This window comes from Phasianus colchicus, chromosome 1 (genome assembly GCF_987193195.1).
Source record: "Phasianus colchicus chromosome 1, bPhaCol1.hap1.1, whole genome shotgun sequence".
NCBI classification, from domain to species: domain Eukaryota; kingdom Metazoa; phylum Chordata; class Aves; order Galliformes; family Phasianidae; genus Phasianus; species Phasianus colchicus.
Genome location: NC_143436.1, coordinates 77,785,149 through 77,808,914, shown reverse-complemented (window position 1 = coordinate 77,808,914; position 23,766 = coordinate 77,785,149). Strand labels below are relative to the sequence as shown.

Genomic DNA, 23,766 nt, shown 5'->3' with positions numbered 1-23,766 from the left:
CTGGAAAATGGTTTACTTTCATTTTTAAGAAGAGTAGAAAGGAAGACCCAGGAAACTACAGACTGGTGAGCTTCATCTCTGTGCCTGAGAAAATCACAGGACAGATCCTCCTGGAAATTATGTTAAGGCATGTGCAAAGCAAAGAGGTGATCTGAGACAGCCAGCATGGCTTTACCAAGGGCAGATAGTGTCTGATCGATATGGTGGTTTTCTACACTGGAGTGACAGCACCAGTGGATAAAGAAAGAGGAACTGAAATCATCTACCTGGATTTAAGCAAGGCATTTTAACATGGTCCCACCATCCTTATCTCTAAGTTGGAAATACGGGGATTTGAAGGGTGGTGAACAATTCAGTGGATAAATAATTGGTCTCGTGGTCACAATCAAGCGGTATAATCAATGGTCTGTGTACAGATGGAGGCATGGTCTCTTAAGAATCTGTCTTGGTATTGGTGCTATTCAACATACGTATCAATGACCAAAACAGTGGGATTGAGTGCACCCTCAGCAAGCTTGCTGATAACAGTAAGCTAAGTAGTGCAGTTGATAAAACAGAAAGGATGACATCCAAAGGAGGAACCTAGACAGGTTTGAGAAGTGGCCCTTGTGAGCCTAATAAGGTTCAAAAAGGCCATGTGCAAGGTATTCCACTTGGGTTGGAGCAGTCCCAGATATGTCTACAGACTGGGAGAAGAACTCATTGAGATGTGCCTTGCCAAAAAAGACTTAGAGGTTCTGAAAGCTTGTCAAGGGCCAGCAGTGTGCACTTATGGACAGAAGACCAACTGTATCCTGGGTTGCATCATAAAAGGGGTGGTAAGCAGGGTGGGGGAGGTGATTGTCCCCCTCTACTCTTCCCTCATGAGGCTCCATCTGGAGGACTACATCCAGGCTTTGGCCCCCCAGCACAAGAGAGATGTGGAGATGTTGGAATGGGTCCATAGGATGGCCACAGAGGTGATCAGAATGCTGCTGCGCCTCTCACACAAAGTAAGGCTGCAGGAGCTGGAGAAGACAAGGCTTTGGGGAGACCTCTTTAAGTACCTTCTGGTACTTAAAAAGGCCTTTTAAACAGCAGGGAGACCAACTTTACAAGGTCTGATAGTGATATGATGAGGGGAAATGGTTTTAAACTGAAAGATGGGAGGCTTCAATTAGATATTAGGAGGAATGTTTTTTTACTTAGTAGATGTTGAGGCACTGTTACAAGTTGCCTAGAGAGTTGTGAAATGCCTAGTCCTTGGCCATGTTGGATGGGGCCCTGGTTAACCTGATCTTGTGGATGGCAACATGCCCCAGCAAGGGTTTTCAAACTGCATGATCTTACAACCCAAGACATTCTGTTATTATTTTCATGTGCTCATTAATTTATTCTATTATTCTGTAATTTTAATGTGCTTTAAATATGAAGAAGGTCAACAGGCACCAGTAAATAGGTGCACTCAAAGAAACATCAAAAGAACAACTGAAACAGAGAGCTTTTTTTTCTATGCCAAGTCACTCTTTGGAAATCTTATTGATCTCCTCTCATTTCCCAGCAAGGGAATATCTTGAATTAACCTTCTTTTTTCTTTTTTTTTTCTTTCTTTTTTTTTTTTTTTTTTTACTGAACACCTGACAGAAAGGAGATGTATCAGTGATTGATAACTGGTGATGGAACCAACTGTTACTGTTCATTTCAGGGCATCTTAAAGTCATATTGCCTGCTTTAGTGCCATTCACAGCGTGCTTCAAATGTCTGTCCCAGAGGTCGAGGCCAAATATGAATTCTCCTTTCTGATCCCTTCAGCCTCACAGTTCTTTCTTCCTTCTCATGTTTATTAAAGTTCTAAAAATCTATAGCATTGGTCAAGAGAATTCAAGTTATTTAATGTAAGGATTGAAATCTTAGAATCATAGAATCATAGAATTGCTCAGGTTGGAAAAGGCCTTCAAGATCATTGAGTCCAAATGCAACCTAACCAATGTACCCTAACTCTAACAACCCTTCACTAAATCATGCCCCTGAGCACCACATCCAAATGATTTTTAAACACATTAGAGATGGTGACTCAACCACCTCCCTGGGGAGCCTATTTCAGTGCATAACAACCCTTTCTGTAAAGAAGTGTTTCCTGATATCCAACATAAACTTACCCTGGCTCAAAATATTTTATAGAAATATGTATTGTTCTTCTTTACCTTAGTGGCCAAGTTCAGTTCTAGCTGGGCTTTGGCTTTTCTAATTTTCTCCCTGCACAGCTTCACTATGTACCTGTAATCATCATAAGTAGTTTGCCCACTCTTCCAGAGACCATAAACTTTCCTTTTGCTCTTGAGTTCCAGACAAAATTATCTGTTCAGCCAGCCTGGACTCCTTGCCCATCAGCTTGTCTTCCATGACTTGGGATGGTCAGCTCCTGCATCTTCAAAGTTACTTCCTTAAGGTATTCCCAGCCTTTCTGGCTCCCACGTCCTCCAAAACTACCTCCCAAGGGACCCTCTCAACCATGGTCTTAAAGAGGTTAAAGACTGCCCTCTGGAAGTCCAAGGTGGCAGTTCTGCTGACTCCCTTCCATGGTTCGACAAGGATCGAGAAATCCAGCATCTCATGATCACTGTGCCCCAGATGGCCTCCAAACCTTAACATCCCCCACAAGAATTTCTCTGTTGACAAACAGCAGGTCCAGGATTTTGCTTCCCCTTGTTGGCTTCTTCACCAGATGTGTCAGGAAATTATCTCCCCCACACTCTAGGAACCTCTGGGACTGTTCCCTATCTGCAGTATTATAAATCCAGCAGATGCCTGGGAAACTGAAGTGCCCCAAAAGAACAAGGGGGAGAGACCTTGAGACTTCAGCCAACTGTCTATAAAATGTCTTGTCCACCTCTTCATCCTAGCTGGGTGGCTTGTAGCTGACTCCCATGATAATGTCAGTCTTATTGGCTTTCACTTTTATTCTGACCCATAAGATCTCAACCCTATCATCACCATCTTTAATTTCCATACCTTCACATTCTTTCTTAACACAGAGGGCTACACCATCGCCTTTGCTTCCTTGCCTGTCACTTTTGAAAAGTCAGTAGCCATCCATCACAGCACTCCAGCTGTGTGAGTCGTTCCACCATGTTTCCGTGATGGCAACTATATCAGAGCTTTCCGACCACACAGTGGCCTCCAACTCCTCCTGTTTATTACTCATGCTGTGTGCGTTAGTGTAAAAGCACCTGAGCTGGGCCTCCTTTTTAGTGGCAGTAGGCCTAATACCCTCATGACCATACTCAGGTGTTTCTATAGCCACTAACCTCACACCAACCCTTCTGTTTTTCGTACAAAAGGGTGAGTCATCCTCCTCCTTCATGGAGACACAAGACACTAGAGGTCTTACTAGCACATCTCTCTCCTATAAGCACTGGCATGTTACATACAGTCTCCGTTCTAATGACACCAGTTACACCCTCATCCTCCTTCATACCTAGTTTAAAAATTTATCAATGAAACTTCCATCTCCTGTCTTAAGACCCCTTTCCACTGGTGGGATAAGCTACTCCTATCAGTTACCAGCAGGCCTAGTCTAGTGCAAATAGAGCTGAGGTAAAAAAAACCAAAACGCTGCTGGACACACCAGGCTCGGAGCCAGGTATTAATCCATTGGCCCATCATATTTAGTCTCTCATCATTCCCTCTAACTGGAGAGATAGAGGAGAATACAACTTGTGCTCCCAAACCCTTTACCTGTCACACCAAGGCTAAGTCCTTTTCCATAGTCTTTAGGGAAGTTCTTCCTATATCATCACTGCTTACCTGAAACAAAATAAGGGATAGTAATCTGAGGGCTGAACTAGGGAAGGAAGTTTCTTCCTTACGACTTTAACCTGGGAAACCAGGAGGCAATAGACCTTCCTGTGTAGAGGGTCTGGTCTACATATTGGCTCTTCTGCTCCCTTCAGCAGAGTCACCAATGACAGTGACCCATCGTTTTTTTCTTTGCTGATGAGGTTTTAATGCTAAGTGAGGTCTGGTTAGATTTTGCTGACACCACCAAGTGGGGAGAACCATCATCACTACCACTGTCCAGTTATCCCTGCAGAGCACTGTTCCTGTTCTTCAGGGGAAGCTGGGGAGGCAGGGGAGTCTCCAGACGGGCATGCCTGCATCACGAGCAGGGACCTTTTGTCACTGCCCCACCCCTCCACCCTTTCACCGTTGTTGCTAGGGGGAGGAAAAGACAAGGGGTGCATGGCAGAGGAACATTGTCTGCCTGCTGGTTCCTCTTATCACCTGTTTGTAAGGCGGCTGGGGGTGATGTGCTCCATGTGGAGCCTCAGCTGGCTGCAAAGATCTCTGGATTTGGCACCACCAGTCAATCTCCCCCTCACATTCCTTGGTAATCAAGGGCTTCTTACAGGTTTGTGCCCTTTTAAATCTCCCACTATTGCATCTGCAACAGCCATGCCGTGTCAGCTGCTCTCGCAAGATTGACCGATGGATAGATGGACAGTAGTAGGCTATACCAGAGCCTCATATATTCCAAACATTCTAAGAGATAAATCTTACAGTGGCTTTCTGAATTTCTGTATGAACCATGTGTTTTGTTGAAACACTGCACCATGAAGTAAGAAGTGTACAGTGTCTAGAAATTATTAAAATTCTCAGCATTCTCTTATACATTTCCTGAGCATTTGATGGGCTACTGAGTTGTAAAAATCTACTGCTATTTAAAGTCATTATAAGAACACCAAAACCATCTGAGAGTTAGTGTTGTCAACTCTTTTTACAACTTCACCTTTCGAAATGATAAAAATCTCAAGAATTTAATCTTTTTAATTAAAAAGAAAACCTAACAAAAAAACAGCTATTGTCTTTGAGAAGATTTTATGATCAATAAATTGAAAGAGGTAAGAAGCTAAAAAGAAGTATATTGTGTAACATTTTTTATCCAATGTCAAGGAGGTTTCTGGAGACCTGAACTCTGACTTTCTGAACTTCTGAAGTTGAGGAAATTGGTCTAATTTGTGGTTTATTATAATAATAATTATATATATCTATTTTAAATCATCTACAGGAAAGAATAACCGTGCTTTTCTTTTCTAACTAGTTCTTGACATTGATCATGCTCAAATTTCTCCTCAGACTTCTATATTATTGCTATGATATTCCTAGCTAGTCTGACTAGGTGCTATCCTTACTCTTTGGTTCAGTGCAACTTTGATTATCCTGTTGCTCTTGATAAAAAATTTTTTGTGATTTTCTATCTCTGTGGTTCAGATAATGAAACCATTAAAAAGGTAAACAACTTTGCAATTAAGGCAGGGGAGTAAGATTGTGTTCATAGAATCCATTTGTCTTCTATATGATTGACTGGAGTTAATGTCAATACAGTGTCTGTACTGTCTGAATTTGCTTTCTGGATAAAAATTTTAGCAGCTCTGCTTAATGACTTCAGTCTCCATTGTAGGGTTTTATAAATAGAATATAGTTTTATAAAATTTATTGTAGTTCTCAAAAGCTAGCAGCTGCCTGCTTAGGTTCAATGCAGTAACAGTTTCTGCTCCTGCCTTATGACAGTTTAATAGCTTAAAAATGGTTGAGAATAAAAGAACAGAGGAGCATAGAGAACTGAAGGAACTTGCCAAAACTTGTTCTGAAGATGAGCAGTAGAAACACTGTAAGTAACTAGGACTCTTAAACTGAAGTCCAGCACCTTATTTTTTTACTCCTGGTGCCCTTGATTTCTGCCAGGTTATAATTGTTGAGATTTGGGAGACACTGCATTAAATTGTGTCACTTCAGAAACTGTTTTTTAGAAGTGCAGTTCATCCTTAAGAAATGCCGATGTTAAAAATGGCACTGTCCACTAGCTTCAATTCAGTGAAACAGCATCTAATTTATTAATCACTACTTTACTTTGTGTAGTCTTTTACATAGACTGAATAACTGTATGTGTGTTTCAGTAAGCTAAATAACATTTTCAAAGTTAATCACTGCAGAAGGAGAAGGAAATTAGGAGATAAAGGCACAGGAAAGAAGATTGTTTCTGAGAAGAATGGGGAAGTGATAGAAAGTTAATGAACAAAACAGATACTGGAGCAGGCTTTATAGAAGGATTTGTAGAGAAGGTTTCCATCTCCAACACAAGAGCTGATTTACTGTTTAAGATAAACTTGAAGTAAAATCCTTCCTCACAGGGATGTTTTAGTTTCTTTAGTGTCACCTCATTTTTTTAATAACGAGAATTTCCAACTGACGGATGGGATATGTTTGTCATCACAGGTTCTGAGTCTGCTTCTCCACGTGGCACCTTGGAGCTTCTAGCTGGCACCATTACCTCCAACGAGTGGAGCTCTCCTGCCTCCCCCGAGGGGAGCAACGATTCAGGGGGCAGTGAGGCCTTGGACAAACCAATTGACAATGATGCTGAGGGTGTATGGAGTCCAGACATTGAGCAGAGCTTCCAGGAAGCGTTAGCCATCTACCCACCATGTGGACGGCGGAAAATTATCTTGTCAGATGAAGGCAAGATGTATGGTAAGGAGAAAGAAAGGACACATCACAGAATTCATGACAGCCACCATTTCTGTGCAAGCCACCGTTCCGTGTTCTGAATGCAGTCTTTCTTCTCAAGCTATCCCAAATTGATGTAGTTTGTCAATTCAAGTTGTATTTAGGAAAATCCATGAAGATTTTAATTAGCGTGAGGTTCTATAATCCTGTAAAAATCAGAAGGAATCTGCAAATCAGAAAAAAAACCACTATAGATTGGATGCTTTTTTTTCAGAGAAGAATCAGTAAGATAAGTCCCCAGAGCTGGGCATGCTGCTGAACTAAATTCTGGATAGGTATAATCGTTCCATAGTGTGACTAAGTCTGTCTTTTAAGTTAGCTCTCACTGCTGTCTCCAAAATTATTTTCCTAACAGGTAAAGGCTCATGTGTCTGGTGCCACAGTTCAACTCCCAATCCCCTGACTGGCCCTGTAGATAATTTGCAAGCAGCTGCAGTTTGTTACCTGCCTATACTTTTGAGGCCTCAAGAACGGCAGAAAACAGACCCTTCTGGATTCTCTTTTTTGTTTTAGTTTGCTCTCCTTTGGCACAAATGCTTTTCATCAGTGGGTTGTTCTCAGTCTCAAACACAGAGAAACACTGTCTTGCAGCTGCGGCAGAAGTCCACTTCTTAGGTGGTAGACATGATTTGGAATTTTTGATCCATTCCACAGTTACAAATTCTTTTTTGATCGTGTCTGCAAAAAGCAGATCTGGGCTGGAACCTCTAGCTCAGCGTATTGGAAGGAGCCACCTGGTACTTCTGTGACTGTGTACTTCTGAGGTTGAAAGTGCAGAGCCTTTCATTAGAAGCCCAAGGTTAAAATTGTTTCTTGGTACACTAGCATGGATCTTATGGAAGACAACCCTCCCCTAGCCCAATCAGTGTGTTTTTTTTTTTCAATTCTGAAATTGAATCTGTCTCTTTGAAGGCTCATTCATGGGAGGCCATGCCCTGAAGTTTCATATGGAGGACTTAAGAAGTCATTCTGCAGTTTGCTGTCCACCCATCATTGTTCCCTGAGCTAGGGTATTAGGTTGCTCTCACTGAGGACGTCGGTGGGGTTTTATTTATGCAGCCTTATCTGCAATTGATCATTTTAATGGTTATATGCATTATAATATTTGTAATCATGCAATATATTTTTAGTCTAATCACCTTGAAGCTCCTTAAGTATCAATATTCCGATGCAGATATCAATTTCTGATCTATGATGCCTCTAATACTGTTATGGATGTGCCACTGAACTGATCCAGCTAAAAATTTACACAGCCAAAAAAGGAGGAAAAAAAGAACTTCAGTTTGAATAGGCCTGCAGATTTGTTTCACTGCCCAGCTTGTGCCGGAATTTGGAGAAGGAATGGTGGAAGTGGGAATGAGAAGTTATAGTTTAAGTGAGGATAAGACTGTTTCTTTCAGAAAAAAAACTTGCTTAAAATGTTGTTCGAAGTAAAATCTTACCTGACAATCTACTTCGTGGTGCCTTATGGTAATGAAGAAGAGATAGAGACATGCTTCTTGCTGCTCTAAGTCTGCTAGTTTTCTTCACAGTTAGCTTTTAAAATTACTGGTGAAAGAATTGTTTTGAGACTGTCTTCATTTACTAATCATTCTATGCATAGTCTTTAAACTACAGATTTAGGATTAATATGTCAGAGCAGAGAGAGAAAGGTACTGGAAAATAAATGAGAGAGCAAAAGCAAAACTGATGTAGAATGAACTATAAAACAGTGTGAGAATTATCTGGATTTTGATCTGACATTTTGTGGAAAGTCACTGTCTAACCACACTTGTGAGCTGGAGAAGGTAAATAACCTATCTGCAGGGTAAAAAGTCTAGCCTTGGATCTGGGAGAAGAAATGAACCAAGCTCTTTCCAACTGCTCCAAACAGGACAGTGTCCCTGCTTACCTTCAGTGCACCTGTTCCCATCATGGATAGTTCAGTGAGCTCCTGACAGAATCCAAGGCCTCCTTTGCTTACTAGTATCTAGGATCCATGCCAAGGAATTGGGGCCCTGTCTGGGATCTGTAGAAAGATATGACATGACAGGGAGACTAAATATAGTCCCTGATCACATCTTTACTGTTTCTGAGTCAGGTCACAGAACAGGATATGTTGTATGTGGAGCAGGTCTTGCCTCCATAGGAAGGTTGTTAGCTGTTCCATGGCTAATTTGCATACAATTCATTGAAAAAATATTACAAAGAACCATATATGCACCTTTCCCTTTAAAATGGGAACTATAGAATGAGAGTAATAGAATCTCTTGAGTTGGAAGGGAACCATAAAAATCACTGAGTCCAACTATTTGCTCCATATAGCCAAACCTTTTCAATGTTTTCCAGTAAGGAATGGCTTATATGATACTAATCTTTCTTGCATGATGTTTCATTTCTCAGAATCTCTACTGTGTGCAATCGATATAGCTCTCACCTGTTGAGATACAACCTGCTATCAGATGAAAATCGGTAGCTTTTACCAGTAAACATTTCAAACAACTTAGTGTGCATCAAACCATTATGAAAAACTTGTACTTCTCAGTTTCAATCCATTTAAAATTGCACAAAAATATGAGCTTTAGCCTGTACACAGGCTTCATGCTAATGTTTCCTACCATCTTCAAAGTTCATGTTCTTACAGCTCTTCAGCTGACAGTCTTTATTCCTGTGTATTGCTTTATTGCTTTATGTGCTGTGCATGGAGTAGACATCATTCCTACTTCTTCTGCAAGTCAGTGAAACTCTTGAAGCTTCTGATTTTTTTTTTTCTCTCATCATTTTTTTTACCTCTTAGATATGTTGTACTATTATAGGCAGCATATAGACCGAATAAACTTACACTGCAGCAGTGCTCATAATGCAAGCCCTTGCTGTCTTTTCCAGTAGTCTCTGCTTAACACCCTTGTGAGGCAAAGAAAGCTGTCTTGTTTGATACGAGATCCTATCTTTCTCCTAAGCATTGTACTGATATTGGTATCAGTAAATCTAGGGCACTATTAACTTACTGATTTTGTGCTTTCTGGTACTACTAAGGTCCTGCAGGATAATTCTCATAGCACTGTTACCTGCTAGTAACTACTGTTACCTACCATTCTGCTTGTAAGCTTCCTTTAAGTACTGAAAGGCTGCAATGAAGTCTCCTTGGAACATTCTCTTCTCCAACCTAAACAAGCCCAACTCCCTTAACCTCTTTGTATGAAAAATGCTCCACTCCTCAAATCATCTTCATCCCTCCTATGGACCTGCTCCAACAGCTCCGCTTCCTTCCTGTACTGGTGTACTGTGGGCCCCAGAACTGGGTGCAGTCCTCCAGATGGAACCTCACAAGGGCAGAGCAGAGAGGGACAATCACCTCCCTCACCCTGCTTATCACCCATTTTATGATGCAGCCTGTTGGCTGCAGATACTGTTGGCTTTCCAGGCTGCAGGAGCACACTGCTGGCTCATGTCCAGCTTTTCATCCACTGAAACCTCGAAGTCTTTCTCAGCAAGGCTGCTCTCAATGAGTTCTCCCAGTCTGTAGACATATCTAGGATTGCTCCAACCCAAGTGGAACACCTTGTACTTGTCCTTATTAAACTTCATTATGTTCACGCAGGCACATTTTTCAAGCCTGTCTAGGTTCCTCTGGATGGTGTTTTTTCCCTCTTTTGTATTAATTGCACTGCTTGCTTGGTGTCATCAGCAAACTTGCTGAGGGTACGCTTGATCCCACTGTCTTGGTCATTGATAAAGATGTTAAAGAGCACTAGTCCCAAGAAGGTCCCCTAGAGGATGCTGCTCATGATCAGCCTCCATCTGGACATAGTGCCATTGACAACAACTCTCTGGCTACAGCCATCCAACAAATTCTTTATTGACTCAATAGTCCAGCTCTGAAATCCACATCTCTCCAATTTAGAAATAAGGATGTGGTGTGGGACCATGTCAAAGGCTTTGCACAAGTCCAGGTAGACAACGTCAGTTGCCCTTCCTTTGTCCACTGATGCTTTCACTTCATCATAATGGGTACCAGATTGGTGAGGTACTATCTGCCCTTGGTGAAGCCATGCTGTCTGTCTTGGATCATCTCCTTGTCCTGCATGAGCCTTAACATCTCTTACAGGAAGATCTGTTCCATGATCTTCTCAGGCACAGAGGTGAGGCTCACTGTCCTGTATTTGACCAGGTTTTATTTATTCCAGTTGCTGAACACTTTGTCTGACAACCACAATTTTTCAAATATGATGGAGAGCATCTTGATGTGGTCATCAGCCAGCTCCCTCAGGACCCTGGGATGCATATTGTCTGGCCTTGTAGACTTGTACACATTCAGCCTCGTGAGGTGGTGTCAGACTTGCTCTGCTCTTACACTGGGGGTTTTGCTCCCCCAACCTCTACTTACAATTTCAGGGATGCAAGAGGCATGGGAAGCCTAACTGGCAATGATGACTGAGGCAAAGATCTCATTAAGTACCTCAGCCTTCTCCATGTCTGAGAAGGTCAGCTCTCCCTTTTTGTTTATCAGAGGGGGTATACTCGCCTTTGCCTGTCTCTTCTACCCAATGTATCTAAAGAATCCCTTCTTGTTATTTTTCACATTCCTTGCCATGTTTAATTCTGTCTATGCCTTAGCTTTCCCGAACCCATCAATGCATGTCTGGAAAGCAAGTCACTCATCCCTGCTTCTGCTGTTTATACTTTTTTTCCCTCAGTCTGACCTGCAAATCCTTGTTTAACCATTCTGGTTTCTTGCCTCATCTGCCTAATATGTTATTCTGGGGAAAGGTGTACTTGTAGTATTTGTACCAGATAAATCACAGAGTTCAGAGTAGGAATCAGCACTTTCTGGTATCCTCAGTTTCATCTGGAGAAACGGGAGAGAAAGCCATGGTAGCTTTGTGTGATTTGCATAGAGATGCTTAAGAGACAGGATCTTCCATCAATAGTGAGGATGGAGAAATAAAAAGTAACTAGCAAAGTTAGATTTATTTTAACAAAGCATCACTGAAACCTTGATAGGTGAGGAGGTAGAGCTTGTGACAACTGCTAGAGTTACTGGTTTAGCTGTACAGTGTTCCCTTTCAGTAAAGAATAATCTGGCTTTGAGCACATTTTTGTAACATGCTAGAATTGGTGAGTATTTGTTAGAATGATGTTCTGAAGGAGGCAATAGTTCAGCATATGGTTTATGAACAGCTAATTCTGCGTTGGGCAGAGTGGGGCAGACAGCTAGGGGCACTCACCTCTCATCTAGTGCCCATCTGTTTGTTAATTAAAGCCCTGACATGGCCCAGAAAATATTTTAAGTTGTCCAAAACTCAGAGGCTGACTAGCGGGAGAAACATGATTAACCATGTTACTAGTCAAAACCTGGAGCAGGCATTAATTTGATAGTATCATACCTTCAGAGTGACCTTCAAAGGTCTGAAGCTGAAAACCACCTTCTACCCCTGTTTTGAAGTGTCTAGGAAAATCTGTAGAATATTGTTTTCAGTTCAGAGGAATATGTTACAGGTTAATGTTTTTCCCCGGCCTCAAAAATTAAGTGAAAAGTTAAACTGAACAGCAGTCAAGCCCAAAGAAATGTTTACTGCCTGTCCTAGTTCATAAACACTTTTCCTTTTTGAGTGGAGGGGCATTACAGATATTACAAATGGAAAAGTCAATATTTTTGATGCTTTCAAGACCTTAATACTTTCTTTATATCTGGTACAGCATATTACCTGATTTTGTTTCAGTCAATTGGAGCACACTGAGGATATACTCAGTCAGTGCTGAACTGGCTGGCCCAGGTATCTGCAAAATTTGATTTTGAGCTGTGATGTCCCTTGGAGAGCTACTTTTGCATTTCCTATCTCTTTCATTATTGTGACCTAATGAACTGTAGAACAGCCCTTTATCCCACAGTTTTGATAACAAAATGGAATCTGCCATTCAAGAAGGCTTTGTGAACAAACTGTATACTTTTATTTTTTTCTGGGGATAGGTGTGATGTTTTTGGAATTGCTTAATAACAAGGTTTAGTTTCACCAGGTCAGTTTTCTTCTTTGTTTATGTGTGGTTTTAGTGCTTTATTGTTAACTAGGTGAAACCTGATTTCTGGAGGCTTTTGTGATGAATTAAGCTTCCATCTCTTTTCTAGGATGAATTTAAGGTTCTTCATATTAAATTTTATGTCAATTTAACTAGTGCGTTTTTCAGTGTGAAAAAAAGAATACTTTTCTCTAAGTTCAAAGTATTGCCTGAATATTGAAAAATTTACTACTTTTGAAATGCTTAATAGACAGACAGGAAACTGTTTGCACTTGCAAAACACTGAACACTTGAAAAACACTGACTATGTCATCTTCATTTAACATGCTTAGTAAACTGAAGTAAATCAGCAGTTTTGCTGTGCCCCACACGTTATCTAAATTATTGTGACTACTTTTCTTTTTTCTTTGTTCTGCTGATTAAACAATGGGTACTGATCCTTTGTGATTTTAGCAGATTCATAGTCCCATTTTCATATGTCAGGCCTAAAAGCAAGTATGCTGTATGGGACTAAGTTTTTTCCACTATATAGATCTGCAGCCACAGAGCATTGCTCTTTTGGCTCTCCCTTTGGTTTTTTCATTTTGAAATTTCAAACATTTTGTATTTTCCAATAAAAAGTTGATCTGTAGCAGTTTACTATCAGCAAAGTACTTCTGCTTCTTTATGCTGGAGATTGCACAGTGGATTTAATTTTTTTATAGTTTAGTAAACGAGCCTTACATACTCTGTAATTGCATCCACTCTTCAGTATTGTTACCTGAGAGATGACTTCAATTTTATTTGTCAGCTTTTTCCCTTGTAGCAAGTCAATGTGATTCTGTGTAATTACACATTTGCAGTTGTTTTCTGAAAAGCATAATAAAAATCCCTAGTGTTTCCTTCTACTTTTCGAAATATTCCCTTCTTTCACAATTGGATCTAAATATTTCCAGTTGCTAATCTGCTCTTAAGTAAACAAAACAAGTCAATTACAAGTTCAGGTTGAATTTGAAACCTGGGCATAATATCAGATACAGGAAATAAAATTAATCAAGTCCACTTGATTAATAAACTTAGGTTTATTTTTTTCCTGACAAAAAGAACATGTAAATCTCTTCTGTCCAGGCTTTTGCAAAAACATTATCAGAAAGATCTCACAAACATGGATAGAGTTCTAAGAGCAATAGGAGTACTAGTCTTAACATTGAGCTCTGGGAGTTGGAGGGACTGATTTAGGAGAAAAGATTAAAGAAGCTGAATATGCTTAGCTTGGCTAAGAGATGACTGAATGGTGGAGGGGTAGAGGAAACATAATAACAGTCCAAAAATATTTGAAGGGTGTTAACATTTAGGAGAGCGCGATTTTATGTGGAACATATGGGCAGGACTAGAATTAATTGCAGAGAAAGAAGGAATATAGAATGAATGTTAGAAGAATCTTCTCCATATCTAGAGTTCAGTGCCTAGAGATCTCTGCCATAGGAGTTAGAATGGAGATGTGGAGACTTTTAAAATGCATCAGATAAAATTACAAGGAATGTATTTCTAAAATTAGTCTTAAGGAGTGGCCTGATGTGATTGTGTTTTATATAAAAGAGATGGATTATAGATCGGCTTTAATCTGCTTTTATACAAGAAGCAGCTAAAAGAAGTGGCAGTATTCTCATTCATACAGAATCCAGATAATGAGCACAGAAGAATAGGACAGTGTATTTCTTGAAACAGTTACTCATTAGCTGATTCATAACAAGCTCTGTACTCTCTGTGCATGGCAAAGATCTGGGCGGAAAAACTGGGAAGGCTGTGTGAAATTTATGCCTAAACAGATGGTTTTGCAAGTCTTGGTCATAGTGGAACTCTGGGGCCAGGGTAAACCTGCTGCTGAAAGGTACATAGCAGCTGTTTCTTACTGCGGTCACCCTGATCTTCTGACCCATCCTCTGAGTACTCCTTCAAATTCTCTGGATCTCAATGCATATGCACAGACACATTCATGTTTTATTGCTAGTTTCTGGAAGAGGAAATTAGACTGTTTCCATTGAAACACTTCTATCTGAAACTTTCATCTTAATTATCCTTCTTCTTTTCACCATAGTGTGATTCACGCAGTTAACTGCAAATTCCTTTCAAGGAACTTAGGTTTTGTCTGTGGACTGGAATGTTGTTGTGTTCTGTTACCTCAGCAAGAGCTGTTTATACAATAGGTGTGACCAAAGTTTGTGATTGTGGTAGGCAAAGGCCTACTTCTATGCATGATGTTTCAGGGAAACACACATGGAAGTGCGTTATTTAGCACAATGGTACCTTAAACCTTAACTGGTGATTATGAGCCTCCCTACAATATGAAGAGTACATCATCATCTTCAATTGTAGAATCATTAAAAAAAAGAGAGAGAGAAAGACTGGGATGGACCATCTTATCTATTCCTGTGCAAAGAAGGAGCATCAGCTCTACCTAAGCTGTTTGTGTCCAGCCCGACAATTTTATGGCTAAAATTGGAGGAAAGTAATTTTAGATACAGTAGCTTTCATCTGGAAGTTAGTTGAAACATTTCAACATTTGCAAATTTCCTTTTGGATCCATATATGCATTTTTATGTATCCCTTGTAGCTTAAATAATTTTGTCAGCCTCCTGTTCCTGCTTAGTCCAACCGTCTTCCCATTACCATTGCTACCAAAGCACTAAAGCATATTTCAGAGCTCCTCATCCAGACACCTCTTGAACACTGCCAGGGACAGTGACTCCACCACCTCCCTGGGCAGCCATTCCAGTGACTGACCACTCTCTGAGACAAAAAGTTTTTCCTTATGTCTAATCTAAACCTCCTCTGGTACACCTTGCGGCCATTTCCTTGGGTCCTGTTTGTTGTCTGGGAGAAGAGGTAAAACCCCTCCTTATCACAACCTCCCTTCAGGCAATTGTAGAGTGCAGTGAGGTCTCCCCTGAGCCTCCTCTTCTCCAGACTAAACAATCCCAGCTCCCTCAGCCACTCCTCATAAGACTTGTACTCCAGACCCCTCACAAGTTTCATTGCTCTTCTCTGGACACGCTCCAGGGCCTCAATGTCTTTTTTTACAGAGAGATGATTACCTCCCTGCTCCTGCTGGACATTTCTATTTCTAATGCAGGCCAGGATGCAGTTGGCCCTCTTGGCCACCTGGGCACACTGTCGGCTCATGTTCAGCCGAGCATCAACCAACATCCCCAGGTCTCTTTCCTCTTCACAATCATTCAGCCACTTGTGCCCAAGCCTATACCACTGCATGAGGTTATTGTGGCCAAAGTGCAGGACCTGGTACTTGGCCTTGTTCAACCTCATCCCATTCACCTCAGCCCAGTGATCCAGCCTATTTAGATCTCTCTGAAGGGCCTCCCTACCCACAGGCAGATTGACACTACCTCCCAATTTGGTGTCATCTGCAAACTTACTGAGAGTACACTCAATCCCTTCATCTAGGTCATCAGTAAAGATATTAAACAAGATGAGCCCCAGTACTGACCCCTGGGAGACACGACTTGTAACTGGTCACCAGCTGGACTTAGCTCCATTAACCACTACCCACTGGGCATGGCCCTCTAGCCAGTTCCTTACCCAGAGAAGGGTATACCTGTCCAGGCCACGGGCAGCCAGTTTCCCCAGAAGAATACTGTGAGAGACCGTGTCAAAGGCTTTGCTGAAGTCTAGATAGACTACATTAACAGCCTTACCCTCATCTGTCAGGCTGGTTACCCAGTCGTAGAAGCAGATGAGGTTGGTCAAGCACAACCTGCCTTTCACAAACCCGTGCTGGCTGGGCCTGATCCCCCAAATGCCATGCACGTGCTGTGTGATCTCTCCCAAGATGATTTTCTCCATAACTTTCCCTGGTACCTAGGTCAGGCTGACAGGCCTGTAGTTCCCCGGATCCTCTTTATGGCCCTTCTTGTAGATGGGAGTCACATCAGCAAGCCTCCAGTACTCTGGGACCTCTCCAGATAACCAGGAGCACTTGTAGATGGCCGTGAGTGGCTTGGCAATCACCCTCGCCAGCTTCCTCAGCAGCCTAGGATGAAGCCCGTCCAGTCCCATGGGCTTGTGGCAGTCCAGATGGAGGATGAGTTCTCTGTCTCCACCTGAATTATCAGGGGTGTAGTTCTGTGTAGCATAATTAATCTCATAGATCAAATAAATAATTAAACAATTAATAATTAATTATATTAAATTAATTAAACAATTAATCTCATAGACCACTTTTTAACTCCGATTTCTTGATAATTAGAGCTGAGTATTTGGTTAGCCTGACATGTGGACACATGAACAAGATTAGCACTTGGACAGAAATCTGCAAGAATGGAGTACTGTTGGTGCCAACAGGGGCAGCTGGGTAGAAAATGAGGAGGAAGAGAGATGCCAAAGTTTTTGCTATCCTTTGAGGCATTATTGAAGTTGAGATTTGCTTTCACATACTCCTCAGCTATTGGCAATTGTTGAAACATGCAGAAAAGACATCTGTTGACCTAAGGAAGAGTTAAGCAGATGTCTGAGTGTATAATGTAAAGCCTGGACTCACATGCTCTAGAGAATGCTATTAAAGATACATTTCTGTGCTACTGTCAGTGGCCATGTTTTTCTAACATGAGTAGAATATGTTTATGTGTATTTAACATTGTAATTCTCAGGTGTCCTAAGAGACTAAAAGCTGTTAGTTTGGCATGCTTTTCCACATATAATTCTTAATGGCTTTTTTGTGTGTTACCTGATACACTCTCTGACATATGAAATATTCGTATTACTATATGCAGCTGCTTTGTTGTGACTGGAATTTCCCAGCCAAAATATGTCTAAACAATTGTTCATTAGTCTTACTTGGAAAAGTATCAGAACTGCTCTGTTGCTGCTGCTTTACTGTGTATATGAGGGTTATTGGATGGATTATCAGTGGCCTGAGGTGATAATGTGGAAAAACACAGTTGATGAGGGCATTGAATTTTAATGCACTGAAAAATACTGTACTTAATGTTGAGAGTTGGTGCAGGACTGTGTAGCCTGAGGCTTCCCCTTAGAGTAATGGTGAGGGATTGCTACATGAATACATTGCTACACCTTAGTGAAAGATCATCTTTACAGAGAATAATCACATGTTTATTTGGGAAAGATTAAGAGGTAACTGTCTTCAGAGAAACAATTCAAGGGCAGTAAGAACATTGCTAGTTCTCTTCGCACTGTATGTGTGTTCTAGGGCTAGATAGAATAGAGTTCCAGGCTACAGTTTCTCTAGCTGCAAAACAGGTTTAAGAAGTTCTGCTCTGATTCCTTCTCTGTTCTCTTTACAGTACAGTCACAAAAGGAACTGCATAACCAATCCAATTAAAAATAGACTGAAGAGAGAAGGAAAAACAAACAACAAAAGAAACACCACCATAAACACTGCAACCAACCAACCAACCCAAATCCTACAAAATCTAAATTGAGTGGCTTATTTTTTAATTTTGATAATTGTTTTAGAGTGATACGTGCCTGCTTCCCCTGTTTTCCTTATTCCAGAAATTTACTTTGTATGGCTGCACGCAGGAAATGACGAAAAATTTTAGGGAGCAGGGAGAAGGGAAGCTCTTCAAGTTTGTTGCTGTAACAACACATCTGGTGACTTTTCATCTATTTCTACTCATTGTTGTGTACCAATATGAAGCTACAAAAAAACTGCAGGCCTTGTAATTATTATCCCTCATTTGTTGCACTTTGCATGGAGCATCTTAAACTGGCCATCAGGAAGCAGCAGTTTCAGAATAAAGATAGCCCTTCTTATGTTCCTAGGTAAGGATTTAATTTATACAGTGAAGGAGAGAAATAAACATTTAGGCTTCCTAGCAAAAAGGTCTTTTTCAGGATAGAGGGCTTCAGTGTTGAGATGAGTTAGTAAATTAAAAAAAATCTGCATTTTTTGACCATAGGTCAACCTAATCTCTGTTTCTCCTTATGTGAAGGGAAGAAATTATATTTTGTCATCCTTAAGTTCATAGTTGAGAAGTGTAGTCTTCTTTCTCTAAGAGTGTATGTCCTTTTATGAAAAGGTACTGGTCTAGTTTAAGTAACACATTCTGTCCCAGCAAATAAAGCTTTAACTTCTGCATCATTTCAGAGGAGAAAGGAGCTCAGCCCTTTCACAGTCAAATACTAAACACAGATTTATCAAGGTAAAGCTGAAGATGAGGTAGTGCCCATGACAAGCTTTCAGAACCCCTAAGTCTTTCTTGGCAAGGCACATCTCTTCTCCCAGTCTGTAGACATATCTGGGATTACTCCAACCCAAGTGGAACACCTTGCACATGGCCTCGTTGAATCTCATTAGGTTCACAAGGGCCACTTTTCAAACCTGTTTAGGTTCCTCTTTTGGATGTCATCCCTTCCTTCTGTTTTATCAATTGCACCACTCAGCTTACTGTCATCAGCAAGCTTGGTGAGGGTGCGCTGAATCCCACTTTCTTGATTCTGAGACCCCTAAGAAACATACCTCATGACCAGCCTCCACCTGTACGTAGAGCCATTGAAGCACAGCCCTTGGCTGCCCTTGGCTGTGACCACCAGACCAATTCTCTGAATAGTTCACCACCCTTCAATTTCCTGTCTCTCAAATTTAGAGACAAGGATGTAGTGTGGGATCATATCAAAGGCATATTAAAAAGGAAATGATTATAGAAGGATTTTTATTGACTTTGGGGATAGCCCAAAAATGGTTGAATTAATAGTTAAAGTAGGAGCTGAAACAGAGAGGGAGGGAAGGATTAAACCTTTTGAGGAGTCTGGGTGCTAAACATCACCAGTATATTTTAAATGTGGTATGTGAAGACAAAGATCTGAAAGAAGGATGAGAAGGACATGTGGGAGACATAGAAGCCAAAGTTTAAAACTTCATGGATAATTTAGAGAAAAAAGGAGATCAGAAGGTTGAAAATGAGCAAGCTGAGTAATAAAGAAAGACATAAAGACATAAATGACTGTCAGCAGTCAACAAAGATAGGAAGGGATGAAGCAAACTCAGAACTGAAAAGAAAATGTCACATCATTTTTTCTAACCTCAGAAAAGCTGGGCTAGAAAATTGGAAAACTATGAGAAGTTATTCACCAGGCCTTTGGTGACTTGTGGTAGAGGGATCTAATTAACTTACCATTAAAATTTATGTTAAGGATGATATCACTAAGAGCTAAGTGTTTGTGTATCTCGTCGAAAGGATGGTAATAGCGATTAGAATGATTAAAATGTGGCTTTGACACATGCAGCCCTGCTTGTGGAAAAGGTGATTCCCAGAAAGGCATTTAGTGTAGCTGGGAGGAAGAAGCAGTGCCATGAGTGACAGCAAGTAAGACTGTGCAAGGAATTAAGGATTCATTGTACATGTTTATGAGCATAGTAATTGTTTTAAGTGTCATTCTGAAGTAATCTAAAAGACCTGTTTTGTGTTTTAAATATTAATATTCAAATATTAATATTTGGTGGACAGTAGAAGTATACTTAATTTCCCTCTTGTGTCTAGATTTATTGGTCATGTGACATCTGATTCACAGTTCATTATTTATACCTTTATACAGTTCATTATTTATACCTTTATCTTAATCTACAGTTAACAAGATGCTTAGCAAGTTTAGGGGACTGCTACATCACAGTAACTATCATTAAGTGACAAACTGAAATGATAGTTGAGGTGGTTTCCTTGACCTTTCATGGGAAATAACTGCACAGTTGTTTCTGTAGGTCTTTGCTGCACTTCACAGACAGAATCACAGAATGGCCAGGATTGGAAGGGACTTCAAGGATCATGAATCTCCAACCCCCCTGCTACATGCAGGGCCACCAACCTCCCCATTTAATACTAGACCAGGCTGCCCAGGGCCCCATCCAACCTGGCCTTGAACACCTCCAGGGACGGGGCATCCACAACCACTCTGGGCAGCCTGTTCCAGCACCTCACCACTCTCTCTGTAAAGAATTTCCCCCTGACATCCAACCTGGATGAATCCAACAGGATTTTGCAGAAATCTCAAGTTTTTTACTCTCATCCACTCCAGAAGAGCCTTTGGGATCTTCTACCTGAATTTGACACCAAGGCTTAAAGCTTTATCTGCCTCTTGTACAGTAGTATACAGCAGTAGTATACAGTAGTAGTATACTGTTACTAGCTGAAAGCCAGCATGAAGCTTTGAGATAGATTTGGAAATGCTTTTTATGGCTGTGGGAATTCTTTTGATTCTTTTTTTCCCCTTCAGAGGTAGATATTTCCTTCCTCATACAGTGAGAGAGAAAGAAAATCCTTCCTTGTAGTTGCTGAATTGAATGCACAGTTTTGCAATTCAGCCTGATGAGGTGTGAAAGCTAAATTAATGCCCTTGGAAAAGAGAGGTAAAGAACATGAGGGAATGAGGGAGTATCTCTCTCTCTCTTTTTTTTTTTTTTTAGTGCCATTCTTCCAAGAGGAGGCTTCGGGGGAAGATAAAGAGATTTTGGGTTCTGGGCTGTTGCTGGTATGTTGGCTGAAGCTTCATGAAACCCAACACGTGTTTTTGATGTAGAAGGTACAAATGTTGGCAGATTTTGGTGACCATGGCAGACCTCAGCAGAAGTTATTCTACAAATATAACGTAGGATCAGAAGGGCACTTTACATGGCTCCAAAATATGAACCATCTGAAGATTTATGACAGCTCGGCCAAGTGAGGAGTGTTAGCCTTTGCTTAGCCCACAGCCAGAGTTGTGAAACAAAGCACTTTCCATAGGCTTTGAGCCTTCAGACTTCCAACAGTGTAGTACTTGCTTACATCTAACTTCTGATAAAAAAAAAACCAAAAGACACATGCTTCTCCTGCAGTTTTTGTTCATGGTAATTTAATACATTCTTGCTGCAGAGGTTACTAGGTTTGACAGTTTGTATAATTCTATCTTGAGTAACACCTGTGATATTAATGTCTTTTTGGGGTGACTTATTTTTTGCTACCAACACCTTTATTAGCTTAAAATATTCTTCCACCCTGCTTTTTTTCCTGGCTGTGAGGGGATGCAATTCTGGAAGAGGAAGTCTGTATGTTTATTTGAAAGGCGGCAAGTAGGAAGTGAATTCTAAATCTGGAATTCTAAATCCATGTTTAAATGCTCTCGCTAAAGAATTTCTACATCTAATATGCTTACATATTCTAATATGTGTAATTTGCACAGCTCTGCAATTTTTGCTAATGTTGTCAAAGACAAACAGTTAAACACATACTTGGGGAAACAATTCTCACTTCTCCAGACTCAACCTAAATTTACTGCCTTTTCTCTCTGCTTCCTAGTCTCAGCTTCCCTAGTTTTATTCTCTGTATATTACACTTAGTCCCTTCTTGTTCCTTTGTTGAGATGGAAGATGGCACATTTTTTTCCTCCAGTGCTCCTACATGGGTTGTTCATGGGCTGTAGTATTGTCAAAGTTGTCCTTGCTCTGACATGGATCCTCCATGGACTACAGCTGCCTCAAATTGTACCCTCTCTGCCATGGGACATACTTAGCCAGCCACATCCCCAGCAATCTGCACTTCCACATCTCCTTCTTTTCTTCCTCTTCTCCACATGTGTATTTTCATACATCTTGCACATTTCCTTCAGTACATGCTCACCTCTTCTGTTTGTTTTTATTTTTGTTTATTTCTTCATACATCTCTTGCCTCTAGTGGCTATTGTCCTTTCTGAAATGTTTGAACAAAAGTGGCATAAGCTTCTCTGACTGAAGTTTTGGCATGTGATAGATTTCATCCATTTTGGAGATGGCTAGAATTAACAGTGCACAGGACTGTCCATGTCATCCTCTTGCACAGACAGCCTTGCAGCTATTTACTATTGAAGAAGAGTAATGTGTTGTCGGACTGCTTGGTCTATATAATTTCTTGACTTCCATGGAATCACAACAATCCTAATCTTAGTCTATAACATTTATTATACTGTGTTAAGAATCCATTAAAATTTAATTGTGCAAGGGTGACTTCAGCCAGTTCCTGGAGCTTTTCAATATGTTCAAGTTGTTTTATAGCCCAATTTGCATCCTTTAAAATTTGTCTGCCTAAATTTTTCACATCCATTCCTTTCAATGCTAGTTATTCCTATCTCTTCCATTCATTCATTTCCTGTTGCCCCACAAAGGGTCCTTTTGACATATATATACATTTCCCTTCTTACTTCTTTGTGGATAAAACAAGATGTTCAAAACCTGTTTTCCACCCATTTCCCACATCTGAAGTGTCCCGAAATTCTGGGTAAGCCAACATCTGTGGGATAAGTACCTTTTCTTATCACTTCTTTTTTTCTTACCTTTCAAGGTGGATTCATATCAAATGTAGTTAAATAATTTTCTTTGCACTGGAGAAAGGTATGTGTTACTAGTGTTTGGTATGAGCTTTGTAAAAATGGAAAAGTTGGAAATACAGTCAGATGGAATGTAGCAACAACAGCATCTGCTCCTATTAAAGTCTTGGGTGAGTCACCATGCTTTGCTAAAGCTGGGAACTGAAAATGTCAGTGGTTACATGCTAGTCATTGTACATCTGGCACAAAAATAATTCCTAGTTTGTGTGTAGAGGAGCTGACTGCTTTTTTTGTCTCAGATACAGACCTGATCCTTCCCTACACAGAATAAGGAAAGCTTCTGAAATAATACCATTATGAAAAGACAAAAACAGGCATGTCCAAGCTGCAGCCCAGCCCATCCCATTCCTGTAGCTGCCCCACCTCATGCCATCATGATAGCAGCTCTGCTCCGCTGAGTGACCTGGCCCAGCACTAGGCATGCTGCCATCACTCAGCACTAACCAAACAGTGCTTACTTAAGATATGGCAAAAAACTTCATGCATTTTGATACTCTGGCTAAACACAGTCCCATGAACAGTAAAAAATCTGCAGCCTTTCTTTTTTTTTGATAAGGGAATTTTAGAATATGTTGCAAGATCACTGAAAAAAATCATCGATTTATATTTACAACTCCATTTTCAGTTGACATAAATACATTACCTGTGGATTTTCAAATGGAGGATATAGAGTTGCAATCATAGATTCAACTAAAATATCCAATCTTGTCTCTTTACCAGACTTTTCTAAGACCTCTCCTACCAGAGAGAAATATCCCTCACTCTATAATCATACCTTATTCACATTATCGCTTTTTGGCAGTACACACATTTGTGAAAAATTATTGTCAAGGATGAAGTACAGAAAGTCAAATTTCATAAAAAATCTCTGACGAA

The 23,766-nt window shown here is 40.6% G+C and overlaps 1 protein-coding gene across 4 annotated transcripts in view; it reads left to right on the top strand.

Annotated features, from left to right (window-relative positions):
• Window positions 1-23,766, top strand: part of TEAD4 (TEA domain transcription factor 4) — a 64,330-nt gene that overhangs the window by 13,324 nt on the left and 27,240 nt on the right. For 3 of the 4 annotated variants that reach the window (XM_090148300.1, XM_090148301.1, XM_090148293.1), the window contains exon 2: window positions 6,256-6,510. The exons of the other annotated variant lie outside the window; for it this stretch is intronic. In XM_090148300.1, the coding sequence (XP_090004426.1) occupies window positions 6,504-6,510 (7 nt within the window). In that variant the 5' untranslated portion in view covers window positions 6,256-6,503. The remainder of the gene's footprint in view (window positions 1-6,255; window positions 6,511-23,766) is intronic. 4 annotated transcript variants of the gene reach the window in all.